Raw genomic sequence first — 23,503 nt, 5'->3', positions numbered from 1 at the left:
ACCACTGTGCTGTAACCTCCCACTTTAATCTTTTTTGCCTGCTAAACAACAGATTCTTCCCAGATTGCCAGTGAATAGACTTAGTGGTAACTATGGAGACTGAATGAGAAGTGGACTTATTTCACAAGTGTCTGGCTGTGTTTATTTGTGAAAACTATTATTTATCAACCATGAAAGTTAAGGAATGGCTTTATAATGCTAAATACTCTTGTGTGCTAAAAAATTAGGCCATTCACTTTTCATAATGTTGTTATCAATTAATATGTATAGTATGACTGAAATAACCAGGGAGCTGTGTACAGCCCCTATCAGTTAATATTTAAAATAGCAAAACAATAACTAGACATGATTTAGGGTTTAGGAACTAACTACTAGACAATGGGGCTTTATGTTTAGGTCAGAAAAGGAAATGGATTGTGGTCTGGTCAATAAACCTTGAAGAACCGCTTGGAACTGCCAAGATTAGGGAAGAAGTAGGTAAAAAGTAATTCCTATGGGGGGAGATCGCGACCACCGACTCATTGACCACCTACACAAATGATACCACCTACTCAAAAGAAGACAATGAAGGAAGAAGGCAGAGTCTGTGCACTAAATTACATGAGGGGCGAAGAAGAAAGAACCAATCATTAAGAAAAATAACAATGAATATGTATTAGTCAAGTGTGTAAATGTGAGGATTTTTGAGACAAGGGTGTGCTGACTTGAGACAGGCACCCATTCAAGTGCATCAATTAAATTAATTTGAAAATACCTCGACTCTGTGTGCTATTGGCTTGCACACTGGGTAAACGAACCCATTTGTGGGACAACAAAGTAGCAGGATAACGAAGGTATCACCCTCCAGTTGAACTGTGTTACAGTCAAGAACAGACAGCAGTGGGGGAAAAGCAGTGCCTCTGTGCTCAGGGAAGACACTGATGATTAAGTATTCCATTAGCAGTGAAATTAATGAAGCTTGCTTTCCAGTGGTCTGTGTCCTACCTTCACTATCTCTGCTGTACAGTAATCTCAGCTCTCTGACATAATATTTTTGCAAAGGCAAGAGACAGCACTAGTGTGTGTAGTCCAGGTCTAAGGCATGTGCTGACTGCCCAGCTGCCCATCACAAACCACACTGTACAAAGGCTGTGTTGTCTGCCTTTCTCACGGGTGGGGGGCTACAAGTTTTTTAGAGATATTTTAGGAAGTCAATCGTCTTTGAATTTCTACTCACCTCTCAAATTTGGGTGAAATTGGCCAAAATATTCAAAAGCTTCAAAGTTTTGAGACTAATTCACAGACTGTAATTGCCTCAGGCTTTTTTTTTTTTTTTTAAGGAAATTGTAATTAAAAACTTTCAAGAAACGTAACTCTACAGCTTCAGTGAAACTAAACTAAAAGGACAGAGTAGATTTATACTTTATTTCTTGTTCTGTTGGTCTTACCTAAAAAGAGAGCATGTAGCAATAAAGGGAGGTGAAGAGCCCAATCTTCTCTCACACTGTGATCCACTACCATCTCAGTCATGAAGATGACAGCAATATTGCACCTGGAAATTAAATCACAGTATCAGCCTGAAACCTTTTGGAGATGGGAAAACAGTAACATGATGCCTATTTCTGAAGATATAAACCACCTCTGCATTTTCACATTTGTAGCATTTCTTCTCAGTATGATTAATGCTGAAGCACCTTAGTTACAGTATTAAGCAGGTAAGTACCCATTACTGAAAAAAATACTGTTACTGTCAATACAAATTATGTAAAGGAGGAATGTCAGAATATGCATAGCCTATTTAGAATAAAAGATCACGGGGGAAAAAATGCTATCAATAACAGCCACGGAGGCTTGGGAAAGAGAAATTTTCCTTTTCTGTTTTAGTTGTTTCTTCAGGTTGATCCTTATCAAAGTGATGTCCTACATTGTAAATAGGCTTTCTGGTAGAAAGCCTTCATTGCATGTTGATTTTAGCACTGGAAATCAGCAGAAACTGAAGGTATGATTTTCAGATGTTCTGAGTGGTAGGACAGTTGGATTGGTTTTGGTCAACTAGTAAGAGGAAGCATCTCACTTGTTTGAAATGTCAGAATGAGAATCTGCTCACCTATGAAGTGGTCCCCGGGGTGTAATGGTTTCTGGGAGGTAGTCCACAAGTGGGGCCCAACATCCTCCATTGTAAGGCATGGGCAGGGGGTGTGGTTGTTTGGTTTCAACAATATTCAATAACCAGCTTGTATATGGAGAAACAGGATCATCTGCATGGAAAAGCATTAAAACAGAGTGCATAAAAACCAAGTCTGGTTACATATTTTGGAGAAATAATAAAACAGAGTTTATGCTAATGTATCAGCTCAGCTGTTTGGAATAATGTGATAAAATGACATGAGGTTTGCAAATTCCTGTGTTCAATAACAAGTGATGCATTTTTAATCCCTCTTTCACGCTGCTGGAAATTAAACAGATTCCAGGCAGACAGCACTGAATAGTAGGAGCTGCAGCTGAATCCCTGCTGTCACTTAGTCGCTTTGGATCCAGATCACAAAGCACCAAGCAACAGACATTTTCTTCAAAAATGAGAGAAAAGTTCAGCCAACGAAGCTGCTGTCAGAAGCCATCTGCTGCAAGGAGCCGCGTACCAGTGACACATTCTTGCAACTCCTCACCAGTGCCCTGCTGAGTGATGCTATAAAGGCAGAAGTTAAATGTCCTGAATTAGGAAGGAGGCATACAGAATGCAAAAAACATCTTCAGGGTAATTTTCTTTCAACAGGCATGAATTATCTCTTGAATTCTCAAAGATGCATTTAAATTTGCTTCAGTATGACAGCTGCTTTATGTTAGTAAGCAATAGGTTTTCTTCTTCCACTTGTTTATCCGCAATGATGTGGGTCAAGTAAGTTATTTGTGCTACTTTCTGTCTTCTCTCAGCTGCACAGCTTTGTTCATCTCTCTTGTATTCTGTTCCCTCTCATTCTTCTCAATTTTCCCATTGGTCAGTTTTTATTTCCCAGGTCTGGCAGTCTGTGATACACTGCCATGGAAAGTACCCTTTCCAGGCCCGTTCTTGACATATATCCGAACATTGCCCTTTGTGAATTTTTAACGAGAGCATTATTTTTTACTCTGTTTTTTTTTGTTACAGTTTTGCATTTTAGGTAGGTCTGAAACTCTCAGCACTTTGCCTTTTTTAACAGCATGTATCTGATGCTTGTCAGCTTTGCCAGAGGAAACAAAACTGCTTTGATGCCTCCAAAAATATCAGAGCTAGCTTTTTCCAATGCACATCACTTCTTGGTTTTAACGTCTTCAAGTTTCCAGATCTTCAGGAGCCCTTCAATGCAGTAGCTGCTCCTCCAATTATTACTAAAATGCCAACTTTATCATTCCCATTCTTCAGTGTTAGTCTTGCAAGCAGCACTTTAGATCTTTATGATTTAGACCTCTACTTATTTCTCTCATCCTCTGGAGGATGATTTATTAGTTACAGATAAAGAAGAATATGCTGACCTAATAATGTAGCAAAGTATAGCATTTTCACATATTCATCTTCTAAGGAGTAATCAGATGTTTGCCAAATGCTTTTCACATAAAAAGCACTGCACAGTCACTATTTGTTATTACCAATTTAAGTGTTTCACATAAAACTGCTTCATGAAGCCCATGCTAAGACCTAGCTCCTCACTCATGTTTTCACAGGTTTATGGGCAGAGTGAGAAAAAAAAAGAAGCATTTTGCACCTTAACATACAATCTTTGCCTGAACAAAAGAGTTTCTGTGCTGCAGAGCTGTGTTACCTATTTATATCCTCAGCAATACACATATGCTCAAGTAGAGTGGAGAGAAGAGAGAAGCCATACCACCAACTCCTTCACAGTCTGGGCTGCCTGCCAGAGGGAGTAGTTGCACTTTCTTAATGGAGGTTGCATTATTTATCTTGTAGAATGACAAATGGTATAAGAATTACTCTTTCTTTTTAGAGTTCTATATAAATGTCAGTAGCTAAGTAAAATGTATTTTATTTTACATCTAGGTATTCATATATTTGCGGAAGGAACCCCTGTGAGAAGCAAACTTTGCATGAATATTCGCAGTACTATAAAGCTTGCACGTACAGGCAGGAAAAAACATTTGGGCACCGGCTTGAGGAGACATTCCAAAAGAGCAAAGAAAATTTCAGTATTCTTTAACCTTTTATTACTCTAAGCTCTTGTCAAAACCAGCTACTTGTGAAGAATGTTCTGATAATACAAACATTGTTCTGTTTTGAAAGATTGTTCATGCAGATCAGATTAGCGCTGGTGCTCCGATTAACATCTGCTGAAGAATTTTTAGTAGCTGCAGCACTAGAAAGCCATAAGAAAAAAAAGACAAGTGTACCAAAACCCACTGAGTTCAATATGTTGCACACTTTTTTGTGTATTTAAATACTGCAGTATGTACATACACAATATTCTGTAAATATTGTGCTTCATAACCATGAAAAATAGCTGTTGATATACATTATTAAACTACCCTATCGTATTGCATTTGACAGTGTTTCCACATTTTGCAGAAGAGTACTGCCAAAAAATTACTTAGATTAAAGAACATATAAAATCTTTACTTTTTATGTCAAAATACTGTCCCAAAGTGGTGTCCATAGCACCAGGACAAGACTTATGGCCTCTACATTATTTGACCTGGCTTTATTAAGCCAGAGATGAAAGTCAATAAAAAAGTCTTGCCTTTTTTACACTTGGTTAGGGCCTAACCGAAATCTGTAGATTGGCTTCCTTACAATTGACTCCAGAAATGAAGTCAAACCATCCAACTCCTAAAATTTACACTGTCATTCAACAGTCGATGGAAATATCTTGGTTTTCTTTGGAATCTCTGCTGAGCATCAAGTGTCCATTTATAGTCTGTTTAGCAAAAATACATAAAGAACAAGTGCTCTGGGGAGCCCTATCTTACTCTCCCCTCTAACACAGGTTTGCACAGTGCAGCCAGAAACTGGTTGCAGACAGCAGAGAAAAGCCAAAGAGGAGAGAAGACCTCATTTTTGGAAACTCCTGAATGTCTCCTTCATGCTCATATAACAGCACTTGATTTGGAGGAAAATACTGGTGAAGGGCACAATTCAAAGTACTTGCTGTAATGCTCTTGGAAGTCTTTCGCCTTGCCATGTACGAAAAGTTCAAGGTGTTACTGTCTGGAGGATTCTATGCTGCTGCCTTCTGTGAAGTTCTCTGGCCTTTAAATAGGTTTGACTGAGCCCAGGTTAAACAAAGGAAATTAAATAATGAGGTACAAAGGTAAAATAAGGACACTCCCTGTATGGTGATGCTACATTACTGTTTATACAGAACTTAAACAGAGAGCCTCCACCAGACTTAAGAATGTTTTTGTCTCCCACCAAAACACCAGAAATTTCATCAAATTGAATAATACAACTCACTTTTGTCATCATCATAAGATCCTCCGGAGCTATTACTGTATCTCGATTCTAGTCGGGTATGTGCTCTGATTACATTACTGAACCTTCAAATACAAGAAAAATCTTCATTATAAACACAAACTGACATTAAACATCTGGACTATATGCTTACTCTACAAAAAAAGCATTTCCTTAAGCATGCACTTGTATATGGGAGTAGAAAGCAATGTGAATGTAATGCTGTTTCCTTCCACAAAAGAAGATTTTTGCAGCCAGTTTCTGAGAAGTTCTAACAGTGTGCTCCTGTGTCATAAGCTTTTAAAATTTAGCAGAGGGAAAATTTTCATGCTGCAAATGTGTGATTTTCTTGAAGCAAGAAACTGTGCTAAGGCTGAACTGAGATATAAACTGTTCACAGCTAGTATTTTGTCACAGCCCATGTTCATGGGTAAAATTCCGTCAACCTGCTAAAGCAGTAACTGACTGAATAGTCCAAAGTCAGGCCCGCACAGGTATCAAGCGGCAAAAGCTGCAGCAGATCACCCTTCAATAGGAAAATCCAGCAACCGCCAGAGCAGACCTAGCAGAGGAGTTAAGGGATATGAGAGCCAGAACAAACTGTTCACAGCTGTCCTCAAATCTGCCACAGATCCACAATGAGCTAACTTTTACTGGTGACCTCCTTTGGCTTCCTCCACCTCCTTGTGCTGTCAGTGTCATCAGGCCTGAAGTGGAGCGAGAGGAGCCATGCTGAAGGCTCACACACTAGTGAGGATGTAAAAACATCATTGTTTCTGCAAAGCTAGGAAATTAATTACAAATAATCATGTTAAAACAACTATATCAAACAAAATAAGACTGAAGGTTCTCTATACAACGTTCAATTCCATTTCTTACTAATATGCATACACATTACTGCAGGGTATTAATTATGCATTGACATATTATGCTGTTTCCAAAGCAGGTCTGTCTCATAAGGGCACAATAAATTCATTGTAAAGGTGACAAAAAGACATCACGAGCCATCTTAATTCTGCCATTTTCTGTCTTTCCAGTATCTGATTCTCCTATATTTTAATAAATTCCCTTAATAAATGTGCACAAACTGACAATTACTGACATATTTATCTGGCATAAAAAAAGACAAAAGAAGAATAAAGTTAAGGAAAAAGTTATGAAGAAATATGCAGAGATGAATTCTACCCTGTATGAAACAAATGGAGAATACAGGTCAGAAATTATTTGAGAGCAGGGCATTTTACATCATACTGCATCAACATAAAAACATAACTATCTTCTGATTAGCTTTGTATTATTAGAAAAATGCCCACGTTTATGAGAATAGTTTGTTTACAATCTATTACCTTCTGTAAACATTATTTAATATGTCTTGACACATGAAGTCAATATTAACGGACATCCTAAGATTGACATATTGGTTTTGAAGTGCAGATACACTTAGAGCTTGTAATGTCTTTGATAATGTAAATGCCAGCAATGAATTCGGGCAAATTATTTTACATTTTTTTCTGAGGAATCTTTCAGCAGGAAGCAGAATAGCAATACCAGAACTTTGTATCTTCCTTTCATTTCTATCATACAGTCTCTGGCAGATTTGAATGCCAAAAATCATTTTGGAGTCACATTTAAAATTTACGTAAGACAAGAAACCCTGAAAACACAGTTAGTTTTAAAGTAGGAGATGAAGTTTGCTCAACTTATCTGCAAATCAACTGAACAAAAATCTAACTTAAAACTACAGAGCCATAAACATTTATGTAAAGAATAATAAAAAAATAATCCAGAGGAAAAAATGGTTTTATCTTCCTTTTAAGTACATTTCTAGTGCATATGCTGAAAACCATCATTTTGAGTCATATCCGCTTTACTATCAGTTTGAAACCTTACTTAGTACTAGGATGAGTGCTATTTTTTACTTACATTTAAATTGGCAGAGAGATGTAACTAACCTGACAAAATGCTACTCATGTTTATAACATGCAGAAGGTAAGCAATTCAAAAGGTACTGAAGTACAGAAAAGTTTGTTCACATAATTGTCTCCCTACCTCTAAGCCCCGAACTGATGGAAGGTGGGTTGGACTACTGAAGTGATACTAGCAACTATCAGGAACAACAGACTAATGTAATACTAATACACTTACTAATTAATGCTATTAGAAGTCATTCAAAGTTCTCTTACAAAAGTAAGTGGGTTTCAGTGAGAGAAGAAATATATATCTGTCTGTGCTCGAGGATCTGATGCCCCTTAAGCTTTGCATTTATTCATTCATCATTTGTCAGTATGTACCATAAGTTGCAAAAGACTAAATTGAATATATAAGCAGAGTATTTTACATAGCTTTCCTCTGTAAGACATTTTACACAGACAAAGGAGGTGTCCTTGCAATCATGGATACAAATCTGCATACTAAATATTACTCACTGTCCATGGAATCAAAAGGTGTTATCAAAACCTGATTTTTCATAAAGATTTTAGTAGTCATTATTTGGTACACACTCTTGATTTTCTTTCTCCTTTGTGGATAATTCCTACAAAACCATGACCTACTTAGCACAACTTATTCAGTGTAGCTTTAACAAATGTTCCTCTGCAATGAATTATTAAACAACAGTCAGGAACTAGAATCACGTGAATAGCTATTTTTCTTAAACTTTTATATATGCTCATTTTAAAATGGTCTTACTGGGGTAATGCCACTGAGGATCAGTCTGAGCACCAGAGTTCCTCACAAAACAATGCAGAACTTTGCCCAACATCTCACCGTTAGCCTAGGAAAGCACATAACATTTTGGAGAAAAAAAACCCAACAAACCACAAACCTTTCATCAGTCTCTTTCACCATTCTGTTCTCCTCTACATCAGGAAAACTATCTTGGCCAGCTACAACAGTGTTACTGCTAGAGGTGGTTCCTGTATATGAGATGTCAATAAGAACACCGTTACATGCAGCAGACAGTATTTGCAAAGCAATAAAAGCCCACAACTTAAGATCACCCTGCAAGTACTTGCCCGTATGAATGAACACTGTTACCTCTACAAACCAGGACCTGCTTGCATGGCTGAATGGTGTAAAGTTTACATGCTTTGAGGGGTAGATTAACATAATGATGCTCTTCCACTCCTTAAACTAAACTCATTCTCAGGTGACATAACCTATTGTTTTTCAAGAATTTGGCAAAACACTGACAAGATTAAATTTGGGATTGGTGTCTTTTAGGTATCTTTGACTACTGCAGCTTGGAAATAGCTTTGAAAACAGAACTGCCACACAGCTGAGGCTCTCAGTTTTGAGGAAACTGCTGCTTTGGTGTATCTGCTGTGATCTCAGCATTGATGATGACTTCTTGTTCTGAGAAATTAGTGGTAGAACCACCACCTCATATGAGTTTTGAACAGCACCAAACGTTGGTAATATCTTATTAAAATAGTTGAGAGAATTAAGCATATGTTTACAAAGCATATGCAACATTAGAAATCAGAAAGAACTGTAATTTAGATGTGCAACAAGGCCCTGAAACTTGCACTTCATATATACACAGATCTGAATGGATGCAAAAGTAAGAGATTGTTTTTTCAAAGAGATGAAGATTCAAAAGAGCAGGAAAGCATAACTGAAAAGTATATTTAGGTCCTACCAGAAGCTGCAGCTGAGGCTTTGTTACTGGCAGCAAAACGGTAAAATGGAGGATTATCACAATGCTGGACTATTGGGTTCACTGGGTCAGTTTGTTGCAGCTCAAAAAGAAGCTCTTCCATTGTCTGAATAGTGTTATTGCGACATAGATATATTGCAACCTTTTTTATCTAGAGAAGAAAATAACAGTTATTAAACTCTGTCCAAACTGAATTTCCAAAGAAATCAATACATGTTACGCTGCAGTATGGAAAAGATCCAGAATGCAAATGTTACTCCTGGACAGACATCACAACCACACGACTGCATCCATCTTGTTCATACAGAAATAAAATTGCTCATTTTGATATCAAGGTAATTTCCCCAGCAGAGAATCTGTGTTCTAATTACCCCAAAGTTTTTGCTTACTGTCCACAAATGAGCTGTTTAGGTATATAACTATATAACATACACATACACAAAACCCCCTTAATTTTGTACCTATCATTTAAGGATATCAGTGTTAACTTTGAATCACACTCAGGTATTTATAGTTTGAGTATGTGATTTCCATTGAAGATGAATCTTACTCTCTTGAATGGAGCAAACTTCCCATCTAGAGAGCTAGATCCACCCAAAACTTCATGCCTATATTTCCAGATGTGGTTGATGTGAAAGAGGTAGCTGTAGCTGCAAAGAATAAGCTGGGCTCTGAGTAGCTACTTATATCTGTAATCAAAGCAATAGCACATGGATGAAAGGCAGAGCAATTATGTATACAGACTTCACACATCCTGATTTGAAAAATCTCAGAGTATCATTTATAGAAATTCTGGGAATTTCTATAAATCTTTTAACAAGACCTCAAACCTTATTGTATGCATCACAGCAATGAGGACTGTTGAGATACTGAGATCAAATTAGACTGAATTCTTGAGGAAAAAAAACCTGATAGCTATTAAAAGCAGAGGCGTTCTCTGGCTCAAAAACATTTGATTCATAAACTGCTGGAGCTAGGAGACCATATAGGGAAGCATCCCTCCATGCTTGTCTTTTTGTTTTTAAAGCTGTCCCTAAAAGGATACTTATAGTGGAGCTAATACACTGGACTGAACTGCCTGTTGGCCTCACCAAGTATTGCTGTTCTTATACTTTTAAATACTTCCATTAAAATAACTTCCTGACTGCTTCTCTTTCCCTCTTTTTTCCTCTCCTTTTCTTTTGCTTAAAGTAGAGAAAATGCACATACTCAAAGTCTCTTTTACTCTACTGTGCTAAAAATTTCCCAGGGACTTTCCAGGGACAATTCATCTCCCTTCTGAGGCTCATTTCTAGTTGTGCTCACAGTACCACTTCCAGCTTCTTTCACCCCAGAAGGGGTCACATTCCCTACACTAAGTCTTTGCTGAAGAGGTTTCTGAATTAAATATTCTAAGAAATCTTTCAGTACATATGTGAAAGAAAGGACAGCTCAGCAATTTGCACTGGGGCACTGGGAAAGAATGCTTTGAGGAAACATAATTCTAAGAGACAAAGCAATGAATTTAGCTGATTGAAAAAAAATAATAAAAAATGTAAGTCAGGCATGGTTTTGGCTTGGACCCATGCAGGCAGAACAGATGGCTGAAGGCACGAAGCAGCTGGTGACTGCCTTGGGGCACAGAGGGCTCCAAAAGGAGATAGGTAAACTGGCAATCTTGCAACTGCCTGGTCTTTTGAGCCCAGGTGAGCTGGAACAGTGCTGATAAACTGTTCAAATTCTCTTTATTTGCTGAAGCGTATGTGTTATCTATACGATAATGGAAGATACATGTTTATGGTATCAGCAGCCTTGTGTAGTTAGCAGTTAGGTATGATTTCTTATCTGTAAACTCCAGGGCATTATCAAAACACTAAGCAGATGCATGTGATAAGCCGGGTGTATTTTCCTACTCCAGACAAAGCTATCAGTTAAGGGGTGACTCATAAGCACAGTCAGGCTTCCTACAGAAGTTGAAAACTTTTTCAGATTTTGCAAAAATCCAAGAATCAGACTTTTAACTCAACATTATCAAACACAGACTAACAGGGTGGCAGAAAACACAGGAACCTTGTCAGCTGCTGCCACCGATGAAGACCTGATTGTCTTGTCCTGGAGGAGGACAGGACTGTGAGAGCCAAGGCTTCGAGGCGAGGGGGTTTGGAAAGAATTTGAAGAAAGAGGAGAAAGTGCTATGGGTAGGAAGAGGGTTTGAGGTAGGCTGCTCAGAGCTGTGCGATGGCAACAGTTTTGGAAAAAGGATGTGTTGAAAGTTCTGGGTTGGCAAGTATCTGGATGGGGGGACGAGGTATGTGAGGGGCTCCTGGGCAAGAGGCGACAGGGCTATCAGGCATTTCCAATCAGGCTACAGATTTAGGAGTGAGACATATACTCAGCACAGGACTACTCCTTCCTCTTAGAAATCTGCCCCTATTTCTTTTGTAAGCTGTCAGAAATACAACAGCCCTCATTTTGTCTCTTATCTCTGGGATTTCCACTTCTTCTCTGCCAACAGCTCCTCCTGATGGAGGCTACCTTTGGGCCTGATCCCAAGTCTGTCACAGACTGTAGGATCAGTCAGGTTGGAAAGAACCTGGGAAGTCTCTCATCTAACCTCCTGCTGAAAGCACGGTCAACACTGAGTGGAGAGCCTCTGTCACTCTGTCACAACTGATGGAAAGATCTTCATTACCCTCACGATATTTGGGATCAACCCCTTTGTCTTCTCACATAAACCTTGAGCATGTTCTTACAGCAGCTCCACTTTCAGATCTTTCCTCTTTTGATTAGTTAGGCAACACTGACTTTGCATATATATGCACTGATTTGAGAACACAGAACAGTAAACCCTGCAAATAAAAGAAAACCAACAGGATGTCTATGGTACAATAACCACATCTTGAAAAAATTTTACGGTCTTCTGTATTTCCTTTATTCTGTTATGCACAGCAGTCATTGTAAACACTTTAAGCAAAGTATTATTTCAGCAACTGTAAATGAAGTATGTTTATGAGGCTTTTTAGATAAGTTTAATCACATTAATAGTAATTTCAAATTTATTTCAGGGAAATCAATAGAAAGAGACTAATAAACCAGCATATCGTAATTGTGCTGGAAAATTTACTAAATTTAGATTCTGTTTCACCCAGCAACTGAGCAGTAAGGAACATGGGAATGGGACTATCTTGCTTTTCTCAGACAGCCCTGATTTTATTTTAACTTGAATAATAACAATATCCTGCACAGTGTGACTTGCACATTGCAGGAACAGTTATATAATTCATGACAGCCATGCAAAGGCAAAAGTTGATATGGTAAGGAGCTTATAAAGGTTAGCTATCTTGCATCTCTTGAGATGTCCCACGGGAAGCCTTAGTCTGCTAAAGGAGAAGAGAATGTAGAACTTTCTTAAAACTACATGCTTTTCTGAAGGAACACCTAAATCTTTACGACAAACAAACTAATAAGATCATAGCATATTATATCCCATTCATGATATAACTTCCATTGTTTAAAGGACTTTCAAAATTTAACTAATAGCTTCATAAACTAATTGATTACTGAGAAAAACGATAAGCATTCAGTAATTTTACTTCTGTTCATTTTTCATGCAAGTTATTTAACCTCTGAACAGCCATTCTGTCTTTTTAATAAAATTTTAAATATATATAGAAATTGCATATTTTAATGCAATTCTGACATGAAAAAAATATTTCTAGTATTTTTTCTCATTCATTCTGGCAGTTTAGGGCCAGTCCCTGTTACTGGCCCCTTACACAGACATGCAAAGTTGCTCTTTGCTTGAGAGGAGCCCACCTCTTGCTTGAAATGAGCTATGCTCCACTGGTGGAAACTGAGATTCCCACTACTCAACTCCTTTCTTGAATTTCAGTTTCTTGGCTCATATATTCCCGCGATTTAATTTTGCACAGTGTGCTACGGAATATGTTGGTACTTCTTATTTTTGAAACAGAAATCAATGTTCTGCAGGTGATAGCTGTTTTCTTCATTTAAACCTGTGCAACCAATAGCAAATAAAATAAAATGCAAACACTTACATAAGGTAAAAGGATGGTATCACTGCTAACACCACACAAACTAATGAGAAACTGCAGTGTTATCCTAAGGTTGTTACTCCATTTTTCATTGTTGGCCAAAGCATTCCAGACATTTTCCATCTCTGGTCCTGGAATTTCATCTCCATACTGCAAAAGATCATAGGCATACATTTCTTGAAATATGCAGACCTCCAAACTAAGGCGTGCTTTTTTAGAGCATTTTCTCATGCAAAACCAACAGTAAAATGCTGTAAAAAGTGACAAAACAGTGTTTTCAAAAGCTCCCTGACAGACTTCAGAGCATAAATTCTATTTAAAAGTATTTAGGTTCAGTTCCACAGAAGGACTTAAATCACAAAAAAAAAGTCTTTCAGGAATGTAAATTCAAAAGCTGATCCGAAAATCAAGCAGTTTATTGGGTTTCATCTTTACAGTTGTTCAAGCAACTGAAGTTCTGTTTCTGCATGTCTGTACCTAAGTGCTTCAGCTTCAGCTGTGAAAGTAGTGAACAATTTGGCACCTCTCTCCTGAGTAAATCCTAGCAGAATTAAGCATTAGACAGCCCTTTGCTTTCACATTGGAAACGAGCAGCTTTTGCTCTCTTTTGCAAGACACAGTTATAGGAATACTCCCTTTTGTCCAGTCAATTAAATGGTTAGTGCACACATCCAGGATGTGGGAGTCTAGAATTTAAGGTGTTGTGTTGCCTATGTAAAATCACTGGCTCCCACTTCAAGAAGACTGTTTTAACCACTGCACAGACTGATATTCTGCTAGAAGAGGAGTGGCAATTTCCAGGTCATGCTATTCTACTGAAACTTATTTAATACATATTAGCAACATCTACACTGTCACTGGCATCCACATTTATTGTCATCTACACTAGCACTTCTAGGTGCCAGTCCCTCTATCACACATACAGCCTCAAAGCTAGGTCAATTGATGAGGTTTGAAGGAAGCATACTTGTTCACTTTGGAACAAAAACTGTGTGATTTTGGAAGCAACTTACTCCAAGGACTGCTGCTGATAGGCAGTAAAGGTGAGATTGCATCACATCTGTTTTCAACCCATAAAATTCCTCTAACAATATCCTAGAGACTCCGTACCATCAGACGATTCACAAGCCAGTATCATGCTCTGGATACGCAACAACTATCAAAAAACCATCCTGGTGGGCTGAAGCACAGCCCTCATGTTACTTCAACCATGCTCATGTGACAAAATCCAAACAAAATAATAATTAAATTTTACTTACAGGGCCTCAACATGAGGCAAGATCCAGAATCAACTGCTATGTAGCATGGATACAGACATTCTGCTTGAGAGAGGATTAACCCTGAGCAGGTTAGGAAATGTGAACCACTCTATCCCATATGACATAGGTATCAGGCATTACTTCCTGGAGTTTATGTATTTAGCAGTTTAGACATAGGTACTGAATCTGGCAAAAGCAGTGCCAGAGCAGGCACGGCACGCTAGTATAGCAGCCGGCAACTCAGCAAAGAGAAGGAAAAGATGGATTCCCAGTACCTTCTCCACCAGCTGCTTAGGCATTTTACATGAAAAAGTAATTGGTAAAAAGGAATCCCTGGTCCTTTATCAGGACCTGGGATGTAAAATACCTTCCCTTTTACAAAAGAATGTAAATCGTTTTTTCCTTTTCTCTCTCTTAAAGAATAGTGTTTCCTAGAGCTTCAGTAGGACAAATTCCAGGTCCTCATTCTCACCCCCAAATACACTTTCATCTGCTGCCTTAGACGTTAACCCAGCAGGTGATACAGGAGGGAACTGAACTTAGTTCCTCTGTAAGTAATCCTTAATGCTCTCACTATTAAGGTTTTTTTAAAAAGGGTAAAACACTTTTCTGTGTTCATGTTTTGAAAGAGAACAGTTTTAGCATTGTCCTTAAAAGAAAAAGTGAAGGAACTTCTTCAAAAACAAGGTTGCGTCTGATCAGTATAGACTGTTCCAGTGCAAAATTTCTGGTATCAGAGGGAAGAAACCTAAGTACCTTTTGCTTAAGAAACGTAAGTTTGACTACTTCAGAAATTGTTTTACAGGTTGGTTTCTTTGTTTGTTTTGCTTTTTTACCTTGGCTGTCATATACATGAGATTATTAAGAACCAGTGAGGTGGCCTCAGGAGAGCCCCAGCCATTGCCTTTTAGTCCACTTGTGACTGCTATTTCCCCATCCTTGTCCTTCAGTTCATCTTCTGGAGTGGTAGGGCTTGAACCAGGAAGGAGCAGTCTGTTATCTACAAGTTCAATATTATGAAGCCATGGTAGCAGATAGGTAAGCATGATCTGTCTTCCATTTGGATGTGTTGTTGGAAATCGCTGGCTTACCTCTAAAATAGTAAAAGTGGAAAAGGACGATATGTTAGTCTATGAAGGAAACCTTAAATACACGGTTTAAATCAGATTTCTGATGTGTGTTAGACCACCTGATGGTTTTTACCTTGCAAACCACAAGCCTACAAAAACATGTACTTGAGCTTCCTGAAGAGAAACATTAATTTAATGTTCAGTAATAGCAAGCAATTGGTCAGGTCTTCTGTCTAAAATAACTAACATAGTCTGGGCTTAGAAACAGAAAGTCACCCCTTGTTACTGTGCCATATTATGTATTAAGTTAAATGGATGTCAATAAAGAGGAAGAAGGATAATGCAGTTACTGGCGGTTATTCTAGAATTTCAAGAGATTTTGGAGAACTACAATAAATGTACAGAAGTGTTCTGCAGAATTACAAATGCCCCATCAGCCTCCATGTTCCTAAGCTATAGTTTAAATCTTAAGGCACTTAGTATACTGAGTTTACAAAAACACCTTGCGTATATTAGGACTCTTATTTGCTGTGGGGAGGCCTATAAAATTCATAGTCAGCTGCCAGTCCAGGAGTGCTTGTATACAGCACTTTATATAGTTTATAAAAAAAGAACTGGCACTGTAAGGGAAAGGGATTTGGAAAATGTGGGATAAGAAATACAGTGACAGGCTTTCTGCCAAGGTGAACCACATTAGCTCTCTTTACCAGAATTCTTCTGTAAAATCAGTACAGTTAACATTTCCTTTCTTTCCTTGCTGCCTGGTTTTTAAAAATCTTCAAGACATACACTGTTCTCTCTCCTTATGATTCTAGATGTACAGAAAGGGGCTCTGATTTCGACTGTGTATCTGAGTTCTTTTAAATGATGCAGCCACTACAGCAACATGAATAGATGGTAACAGTAATAATGAATAACATTTGTTTTTTTTAAGATAAATGAGCCATAAGAAATTCCCTACACCAGTTATTTATAACTCATGGTATCTTGGGTACTGAGAAATGGATGATGTATTGTTCCTTTACCCTTCCTCCAGCCCCTACAGACTAAAAACAACAGAAAGGGATTTTAAGAGCCAGTAAGAATTCCCACGATTACAGACATTGCATTCTGTTATTTAAAAACTAGAGCAACACATTAGATAGATTAAAACAGACAGATACGTCTCAAAATGTCATTGTTCCCAGGAATGGTCTCAGAGTGGGCATAATCTGAATGGTGCTCCTGCAGGTCTGCCTCTTTAACATTTTTCTCAGTAACCCTGACAAAATGTATTTCTGATAAAATTAAAATGATACTAAGACTTGCAGATGTGGCAAATAACAGAAGGTAGAGATCACTCATTCAGAATGATTTGAAACATTGGTAAAACCAGGCACACGCAATCCATCTTCCCAAAGGTAAAGTCTTGTTTATATAAAATGAAGAATTCTATCCTCACAAGTATCATCTATATAAATATATGTGTAAGAAGAATCACTATGCTTAACATGAGAACCCATTATAGTAGAGTTTGCCAATGTCACTTTAACTTATTCAGGGCCCTTGTAATTTCAAAGTTACCCTAAGATGACACAAGTGGCACAGAGTCCCCAAACAGGGTTTTTAAATAGCTATTCTGTTCTTTGTGTAAGTACCTCTAGGAAATATATATTGCATTCCTAAACCTGATTTGACCTGAACCAGAATAAAAACAGGTCAAGCTAAATTTATAAACAGAATTGCTGTTCACAGGTGGAAATAAATATCTTAGCAGTCTACCATTTGTACAAAAAAGTAAAGTAGTTAGTAAGTCAAATAGATATAGGTACCTGAAAAGAGTGGAAGGGTAAGTTCAGGATACATCCTTGCTAGTTCATATGAAAGAAGGGCAAGTGAGACACTGTAAAGAGGTGGCAATGGACCATGTGTACCATACAATATACTGCCTGGTCTTTGCTCAGCTACCTTTTTTGAATAAACAAAAAGCTTTGATTCAAGGATCTAGAAAAGACAAAAAAATAATGTAATGAGACAATAAAAATTCATTAATTCAGGAAACATCAGCGTTCCAAGTTTAGGTATCAGAGAATGATATATATGCTTCAGAGTATACTCTCCAAATTTGAAAGACACCATAACTAATATTTTTCCATTCATTTTTATATAAATATTCCCATAAGTATTTATAGCCAAGACAAAACTAATTGTTTATTTTCAAAACAAAACTAAAAAGCAAATAAACAGTACTTTATAAGAAATTCACCAAAAAACCCCAAAGATAGGAGGATAAAAAAAGTAGGTGATACATGCCTGCATAAGTTGCATGGAAATTTCATAAATCTCTCTGTTGGTGTCAGATGCCTTGAACAGCACCAAGTTTAAAAGTGTCACTATATCAAAAGGATAGTTCCTAGAAGAATAAACAGTACATTTCTGTGAATGTTGGAGAGGAATGCAGATTATTTTCACTCTGATTTACTCTGTAATATGGTCTACAGAGAACGTCATCTTTCTTTTCTCTGTTCTACCACCAGAATATGGGAAAGGGAGCTCTAATGAATACATGCTGCCTGATCAAAGGGCCATCTGGTGAACGGGAAGAAAGAAAGGATTATTTGCAATTACCTTAGACTAATGCTTAGGAATGCACTGAGTCACTCACAATGAGAAACACAATACCTGTGTCTATAACTGTCAATTCTTTTTAATTTATAACATAAACTGTTTATGGAACAGGCCAACACCCATGAGAGAAGATGGGTAGCATAAAAATTTCCAGGGATAAAGTACTTCTTAAGCCAACCTGCAATTAAAACAGTCCCTTTGGACAAAAGACACTATCTCTGACATGAACATTCCCAGATGTTAGACAGTTCTATCAAAATTGTTTTCAATGAGTAAACACAAAGAACTGCTTCAAAAAGTCTACTATCTATAAAGTCATCATTAATTCTAAGGGTAAACATATTAAAGTGTTAACTTAATGAGAATATTGCTACAAAAGCAATTCCCGTGTCACAATATTTGGATTTCCACTATGTAAGTTTCTGCTTTCTCATGATGATTTGTAAATGCACCTGATTCAATTGTGAACCATCAGTTTCTCATCCTAGATGAGAGCTACTGTGCTCCTGGATGGCTGCAGAGTACCTATCTGGACATTTTAGTGTTAAAAAATATGGCAAATAAAAGTGTGGCACAGGACATTCTTGGTAATTCCGAATACTAGCTGTAATCCATCCTCTATGCTTGGTCTCTTTGTCCTTCCTCTAAGTTTAAAAATAATAATAAAAAAGAAATTAAGGGAAGTAGCTTCTTTGTAGAAAGATGGACATCAGCAATGAGGTACATTACTGCTCATTTTACAAGTAGTTTAAGCAGCAGCCTCTCTATACGTGTTGATAGATGATAGAGGAAAAACTGCTAATGGCTTTCAAATATTAATAAAAATCCTCAACTTGATAGAAATTGGACTTTCCCTTCAAAGTAAATTATGTAGATCATACTCTCAATTTTTACTGTAGGTATGGGAAAGATTAATTTTTAGGACACAGTGGCATAAGTAACACAATCCGAGCAAAAAAGACTGGCTGAAAACCTTATATGTTTATGTGTTCATTAAACAAAAAAACCCCTTAAAATAACTGGATTTGCAAACACAAAATTCCATTCATATTTTTAAAAGCTCAGTATAATGCAGTCTATACCTAGTTGTTCCTGCAAGAACAAAAAGTTTTTACAGATGAATTCTAAAATACTTGACTTGTTTGGATTTGCTATATCCCAAGTACTTCTCTATTGAACTATGCTGATCAGACATCTTGCCAAAATATTTTTTGTCAAGAGTAAAATTTTCAGATTTATTTTAATATGATGCAAATTATCTTCTTTTTTTAAGACTACCATTGAATTTCTCTACAAATTTTGTCTTGAAAAAACACTAAAAAAAGAAAAAGGATAGATTTTTATGAAGGCCTGACACAAAAGCAATATTTGTATTTGTGTCTTCATGTAGCTTGTTCTTGCTTAGCATTAGCAGCAATGATGATACCAGCCTACAGAAAAGGAACTGGTAACCAAATCAAATGAAAGCCACTTAGAAAAGAACAAAATAATGTCTTTCAAGCTAATAATATTTAAAACAATTTTCCTTCTATAAAATAAATTAAAAACATTGCCAAATCTTTTGAAACTAGATTTATGACCTAAGTTCAAAGTAAAGTGTTGTGGTTATTTTGTTATCTTCCTGAGCAAATTTCACAGATTTCAAATATACATATAGTAAGAGCATCTTCTACCAAGCACATCACTTTGTTTTCAGAATCACAGAAACAGAGTGATACAGTCCCCAAGAATTGTCTGAGAGAATATTCTCTCAGAACGTAAGAGTGTGACTAATAATTCTTTACAACCCAAGCCGAACCTCCAGTTTTCTTTACATTTGAAAGTGTAGATTAATAGATTAATTAATACCTGCTTCCACACACAGTTGCAATGGCTTTGAAACATCCAGAGGCAAGCTGGTATGATCCAGTATAACATCGATCTATAGCCCAGTTGAAGAGATTGATTTGATCAGGATTCAGTTCTAGCAACAGGACTACAACTTCACAGCCAAGCTGATGAACCTGAGCACATAAATACATGTCAAAATATGATGGGTGAGATCAGATATGTTCATTCTCTACAATTCTTAGAGTGACATAGGCAAAACAAGGGGAAAACAGAGTATTCAAAATAAGTAAAAAGAAATCAGAATATTTATCATAAATTTAGTTTAGGGATGGCAGAGTTGAAATGTGACTCAGTTTTCAATACTCCTCACTTGAAAGAAAATTGTATGTACATGAATGAAATAAATTTTCAAAGGAGGTTTCCAAAATTAAGCACGGAAAAAAGCAGAATCTTTGGAAAACCTAAGACACTTGATAGGTGTTCTTGGGCAACTTCCATTTGTATCGGTTAACTGATTTGTTAAATGTTTATTTCCTTCTTCATGTGAGTTTCATAAAGTGACACACTTTCATGTTTATCCTTCTTTTGACTAACACAGAAGCAAGGCAAAGACAAATACCTTTTGCAAGCCTGGGGGTATGAAAACTTGTTTGCTTAATCCAACTACATCAAGCAATATAACAACTCTCCCTACAGACCTTGTATCCCCTAATGCTGGTACCACCACTACAAAGACATCACAACTAAGGCTTGGACTGTGCCTTTGTGTTCCTTCAGTAGAGGACAGTACTGGAACACCAAACACAAATGTCTATTAATATTCTGTCACCAAGTATAGGTAACTACTTGTAAAGACTGCAAATGATATTTGATGATAATGGACTGGGTAGGATCCTTCTCATCTCAAACTGAACTAGTTGTATAGGCAATGCAGTTTAGTTACAGTCCTTCATTACAATGATTAATCATGAATTATAGCGATTAGCTTAGGGGAAAGAAATTTCATCTGTCATATCCAAATTTTGAATTTCAAGGGGAAAAGTTAAAAAAAGATAATCTTTTTCCCCAGTTATGTTATGAGTGGTATATACTAATGATCAATTAGACATGGTGATATAATATTTGTTGATGATAATGAAAACTTGTCAGGAGGAAAAGTGTAACTCTTCCTGTCTCTTGTTCTGTGTGTTTTCTTCCCATATCCATAAGAATTTCAACTATACATATCACTTACACATATCTTTATAGCTCCATCCCTACCAACATTCAAAAATCTTATCTAATTTCTGAAAGATTTTCTCTGTAGCTATCCCTTCTTCCTTCTAATTTGTCCAACCTTTTGTTTCCTAATCAATTACCATTTGTACAGCCTGTATCCTCTAGCTGCAACCCAAGCCTTTAGGTTTTGCTGTCTGTATTTTTTAGCAATCACAGTCACCTGTGCTGGTATGAGACTTTTAGGGAGAACAGCAGGTCAAAGTGCAAGATACCACAAAGGGAAAGATCATTGTTCTCTCTCTCCACTTGATGTAAATCACCAATCTACTCCTCCTTAATCAAAGAGATAGTCCAATCAGCTATAAATACAGAAATACAACTAGGTAGTTACAAAGTCAAAACCCATCTTCATAGAAATGGAAGAAAAAATTGCAAGAATAGTCTGTTACATACATGTTCTTTAAAAAGAAAAAAAAATTATTTCTTTCCTCTCCTGAATCATTTATGCTCTTGACTTCTTTGGAAAATCTACCCACTCACTTTCACTCAGATTTGTTTCACCAGCATCTATGTTACCAAGCAGGAAGGGATTTTACATTCTTATTCCACAGAAACTTGAAGCAGGTGGGTGGAAGTACTCCAAATAGAAATACAAATATTTTTGAGCTTGTGCCATTTTTAACCTTTCTTTTTCAGCAGATGAAAAGCCTAAATTTCTGTTACAAGCAACACTGAGCCATAAGGCAATTTTTTTAGCTTATTATTTACCTACATTATATTTTCAGGAATAGTAATTCTTTTACTGTTTAAATGCTTTTAAATTAATTACACTTTTGTATTAGAACCTTGCATAAAGCTATTGTTTCCCACTCGAATTAGAACATATACAGTCATAGTTCTCACAGTCACAGTTCTTACAGTCACAAACTCTTTACTCACCCAGTACAGAGATTAAAATTATTCATCAGTGTTGCATTTTCGTGAGTACTTACACGTAAATCTTGACAAGCCAGAATGTTATCAAGCCATTTGTAAAGATATCCATCAGGGGAAAGACCAACATTATCAAATACAGGTCCACAGCAGAGCACAGCTGACATGGCCTAAAAACACAAGAAACTTTAGTTACACAAAAAAGTAACAAGAGTGAACCTTCCAGAATGAATTGAGCCCAGATCCAGGCTAACAGGACTGCCACTTGTTCTTCTTTTTGAGGGAACTATGGTGAAAATGCTAACAGCTGATTCTGCTAGAATTCAATAATTATGTTGCTATAGATGTTACTGGATTCAAGATAATGCTCAGTTTAAGCATTTTGGAAGGAATACTATAGCCCAGTTTCCCCATTCTTCAAGATACATTTTGTCATTTTACCCAGTCTTCACAAATCAAACTACAAAAACAATTAAAGTACACAGATGTTTCAACAGCATCTTTCTGCAAAAATTAAAACTGTTTTACACCAAGCGATGCATCTTATATAACTACATAAGCTATTATTTTCCCAGCTTACTTATGTGGGGGAGTTGCAACTGGTTTTGCCACAGAAGTATTTTATTATTATTGAGCATGTCCCCAGGCGAGCGTGGGAGACAGTCCTCAGATGTGTGTGTGATACTGAATTGGTACTATATTTAATTGCAGAGCCTAAGATCCTCTCACTGAATCTGAAAACCTGTTAATTAACAGCTAAGTAAAATTTTAAAATGCATTCTGGTTTTGCAAATAATTAGCCTTGAAAACTGTCTACAAAGAAGCAAATGCGTAACTCCAGTGGCTCATACTGCTACATTCTATGACACCACTGTACATATACATATGAGTATACAAGTTTGCATCAAGTATGTCAATTCAAACGTCTGTGAAATAAAAGGAAATAAACCTCACAGTTACTTGTATTTTGACTGGAAAATTGCTGTTACTGATTTTGACAGTGAAACTTTAATACCTTTAATGCACAATACTGGTATCTTGTAATCTGATGATTTCTATCACTGTAACGGTCCAGTGGTGTGAACATAATACTGAAAGGTCCTGCCCACTGGCTGAATAAGATGAACAGGTGATGCCTCAAGCTCTGTTGAGGGAAGAGAAATCTCCTGTGGTGAACTAAGTGAACAGAAACAGAAATAGCTGTGATTTGTTAATGTTAAATACGCATTCATGTGGCAGAGGTGATGACATCAATTTCAAATTTCTACAAAAAGGGAGTTTTTCTTAAATGTTCAATATACACTTACTCGAAAGTATCTAAGTTCCTTTTAACAATCTAATGAAGTAAGATGCACTGTATTTCTAAGAACCTTCAGTTCTGAATTAATGTGTCGTTAGACAAACATGTACATCTGACTTCAGAAACAGCATGCAAGAAACTAATTATAGAATCAGGCTTTTCACTGCCTCTTGCATTC

At 37.0% G+C, this 23,503-nt stretch overlaps 1 protein-coding gene across 8 annotated transcripts in view; it reads right to left on the bottom strand.

Moving 5' to 3' along the window:
- FRY (FRY microtubule binding protein) overlaps positions 1 to 23,503 on the bottom strand; it is a 253,146-nt gene that overhangs the window by 53,917 nt on the left and 175,726 nt on the right. For all 8 annotated transcript variants that reach the window (XM_052812244.1, XM_052812240.1, XM_052812241.1 and 5 more), the window contains 12 exons: positions 23,041 to 23,201; positions 22,085 to 22,195; positions 19,893 to 20,047; positions 17,730 to 17,829; positions 17,249 to 17,420; positions 15,204 to 15,460; positions 13,112 to 13,258; positions 9,057 to 9,225; positions 8,241 to 8,331; positions 5,420 to 5,502; positions 2,087 to 2,237; positions 1,428 to 1,531 (listed from right to left, as the gene is read on the bottom strand). In XM_052812244.1, the coding sequence (XP_052668204.1) occupies positions 1,428 to 1,531; positions 2,087 to 2,237; positions 5,420 to 5,502; positions 8,241 to 8,331; positions 9,057 to 9,225; positions 13,112 to 13,258; positions 15,204 to 15,460; positions 17,249 to 17,420; positions 17,730 to 17,829; positions 19,893 to 20,047; positions 22,085 to 22,195; positions 23,041 to 23,201 (1,701 nt within the window). The remainder of the gene's footprint in view (positions 1 to 1,427; positions 1,532 to 2,086; positions 2,238 to 5,419; positions 5,503 to 8,240; positions 8,332 to 9,056; positions 9,226 to 13,111; positions 13,259 to 15,203; positions 15,461 to 17,248; positions 17,421 to 17,729; positions 17,830 to 19,892; positions 20,048 to 22,084; positions 22,196 to 23,040; positions 23,202 to 23,503) is intronic.

This window comes from Harpia harpyja, chromosome 17, assembly GCF_026419915.1.
Source record: "Harpia harpyja isolate bHarHar1 chromosome 17, bHarHar1 primary haplotype, whole genome shotgun sequence".
In the NCBI taxonomy this organism is placed as follows: Eukaryota; Metazoa; Chordata; class Aves; order Accipitriformes; family Accipitridae; genus Harpia; species Harpia harpyja.
This window is presented reverse-complemented; position numbering and strand designations above follow the sequence as displayed.